This window comes from Canis aureus, chromosome 3 (genome assembly GCF_053574225.1).
Source record: "Canis aureus isolate CA01 chromosome 3, VMU_Caureus_v.1.0, whole genome shotgun sequence".
NCBI lineage: Eukaryota > Metazoa > Chordata > Mammalia > Carnivora > Canidae > Canis > Canis aureus.
This window is the reverse complement of record NC_135613.1, coordinates 25,266,531-25,269,486: the sequence shown is the minus strand read 5'-3', so window position 1 is coordinate 25,269,486 and position 2,956 is coordinate 25,266,531. Positions and strand designations below refer to the sequence as shown.

Sequence of the window (2,956 nt, the reverse complement as noted above, 5' to 3'; positions counted from 1 at the left end):
GAAGGCTGTAAGACCACCTTTATTAGGCCAAGAACAGCCGTGTGTACAAATTTACAGAGTTTCTCCCTGGACCAGGACCACCAGCATCACCAGGGCCCCGGAACCAGCACCATCTCTGGACCTCTGAGTCTGTGAGGACAGCAATACCAGCCAGATGTGGCAGATGGCTGGGGAATGGATGCTGGGTAGGGGGCAAGGAGTGAGCTTGGCCTTGGACCTTCCAATTGGAAGGGTGAGATGGTGCTAAGAGAGTATCTATCCACTGACGGTCTTCCTGGCTGTGTCTGCAGGCCAGGTTCTGCTCAGAGCACAGAGGCCAGCAGAGTGCTCCTGCCTACCTGGGGACCAAGGTGTCCTGTCCCAGTCTGGACATCCACCTAGGGAGGGGAAGCTGCTGTGTTCTCATCCTTGGGATGGAGAAGAGAACAAATACAGGGGTAGGGTCTTTCAGAGCCCTATTATCTAGAATCCACTGCTGTCCTTCCTGAGAAAACCCATTCCTGCCACATCCTGTACCCCACCCAAGGACTCCCAAAAGGAAATTGCCTCCCCCAGGGAGGGTCCTGGAGTGAGCCTGACCCTAAATAAACTCTGGGGCCAGGAGACATGTATATAAATATATAGGCTGTGTGTATATATTATATAAATGTATCTATATATGTATATATATGTACATGCACACTCAGGAGGGCAGGCTAGCGGCTATGCCCCAGAATGGGGAGTTTCTCAGCCATGTCCAGGCCTAGCCTGGCTCCTCCCCAGACGTCTGGCCTCCTTGAAATGTCTCTGGCTGGGTGGTCCAGTAAGGCTGAGAGCCATCACTTGAAGTTGAGAGTCCAGGTGTTAGGGATGTAGAGGGACTGCGTCTGGCGGGTACGGCGAGGCGTGGTGTTGAGTGCATCCACACTCTTGCGGCTAGAGCGCACCACGTCTGCCACAAAGCTGGTGCAGTCGCTGCAAACATCCTTGCGGATACAGCCGTGGGTATAGATGTGTGGGAACGCCTCCTCCACACTCTGCCACTGGGGCCCCTGCAGGGATCTGAAACAGGACAGAGCCATCAGGGAAGTCCCACCTGCCATATTTCCCCACAGCAAAAGCTTTTCCTCAAGAGTTAGCTGGAATCCTGGGGTCTGCTAGGAGTTCAATTCCCATCTCCTACTACTTAGTCCCCAAGACCCCCCTGAGGTATCTCTTTCTAGACAAGTGCTTTGGATTTCCGTGTCCTGGGAGTGTCCTAGCAAACCATCCCACCCACCCCAGCTTTTGTATTACTGTCAACGCCTGACCACATCAGCAAAGGGTAAAGGAACACACTGGAAGGCATCTCTTCTCTGGCTTGGTGTAGGTTTGGTAGTTGACACCCTCCGAGGACTCTCAAAGCCCAGCGTGTAGACGGGAATGTGTGCAAACTTCTTAGAAGGCATCTTCATCTACAACACACAGAGGGAGAGGTGGACCCCCCCGACAGACACACCCATCAACAGCCGCATGCTCTGGGCCTGCATGACACCCTGGCAATGTCTGATGTGGGCTCCCTGAAGGCATGTGCCCACCCCTGCTTGTTACCCTAACCCAACCACAACTTCTGCCCATCTAGACAGGTACTTGCACCACACACAGTCTAGCATCATGTCCTATATGCAGTAAATTCTTCATGTCAAAGAGGTAGAGGTTTCTCAGCGGTGAAACAATAAAAAGGAGTGAAGATCATAGTGGTCACTCTTCCTCTGCAGCAGGCCCTTGTTTCTAGGCTGAGGTGTAACAGGATGATACAGTTCCAAATGTGATTATGTTTCTGTATCTATACACCTGCATGTACACAGACACCACAAGAACCTTTCCAAAAACATTCAAGGAAATTGTGTCAGAATATAGGACTTTTAGAGGAGAAGTGAAGGGTTTTCTTTTCAGCCTGCTAACATGGAATGTTAAAAAAACATTAAAAAAACACAAACACCTACAAGGGTCTTTAAAAACCATATAGTCTTGGAGCGCCTGGGTGGCTCAGTTGGTTAAGGGCCTGACTCTTGATTTTGGCTCAGGTCATGATCTCAGGATTGTGGGATCAAGCCCCACATCCCACTCTGTGCTTAGTGGGTTGTCTGCTTAAAATCCTCTCTCTCCCACTGTAAAAAATAATAATAAAAATAAAAACTATACAGTCTTAGAAAGTATAGGAATGGGTTGCTTGTGGAGGAAGGAGATGGACAAGGTGGCTCATCTGTGTGTGACCAGCTTGTAGGAGACAGAACCTCTGTCCCCCCTCAGCTCCCCAGCTGCCCCTCCTGACAAGCCAGATCAGCCACAGGACACCTCAGACCCCAGATGATCCTTACCTTTATGCTACAGGAAGTGCAGACAGCCCTGGAAGGGAAAGAGGAAGGGCAGTAGGGTCAGCTGGGAAGAGGCCACAGAGGAACAGGTCCTGCCAGTCAAACTGTCCTTGCCCTCTGCTTGATCCCCAGTTACTTCAGTATTTATTTTATCCCCAAATCTTGCTTTTCTTTTTAATTAGCTGTACATCTCAAGTATTTCTGCCCCTCACAGCTCTTTCTGTGGACCATTTAGTCTGGGGAGTTTCATGCCCTCTATACCTGTGTGAGCCCAACACTCCCAACCACAGAAGCCCCATCAGAGCCAGAGGGGCCACTCTGTTTTAAGCAGTGATTAACATCTTTTTATTCTCCATTCCTGATTTCAAAAATGAACACGTTCTTGTAAAAACCCTGATATTAAGAAAACTGCAATAGAGACCCAAGAGTCCTGCCGTGTAAAGCCCATCCTCAGAGGCAATCCCTGCAGACCCGTTTCCCACCTCCAGATCTCTCTAAGTGTGACTGACAAAGACACACATTTACACATAAAATAAAAATAAATGAAATGGGGTATGATATGTACTATTCTGTAAAGGTAAAAGTAAAGGTAAATCTGTCAGGGGACAAATTGTCCAAAT

General features: G+C 49.2%; 1 protein-coding gene across 2 annotated transcripts in view; it reads right to left on the bottom strand.

Moving 5' to 3' along the window:
• The window catches only part of SPIRE2 (spire type actin nucleation factor 2), a 32,840-nt gene continuing 29,884 nt past the window's right edge, over nt 1-2,956 (bottom strand). For both annotated transcript variants that reach the window (XM_077891207.1, XM_077891208.1), the window contains exons 13-15: nt 2,340-2,367; nt 1,318-1,433; nt 1-1,041 (exon numbers count right to left, since the gene is read on the bottom strand). In XM_077891207.1, coding sequence (XP_077747333.1) covers nt 819-1,041; nt 1,318-1,433; nt 2,340-2,367 — 367 coding nt within the window. In that variant the 3' untranslated portion in view covers nt 1-818. The remainder of the gene's footprint in view (nt 1,042-1,317; nt 1,434-2,339; nt 2,368-2,956) is intronic.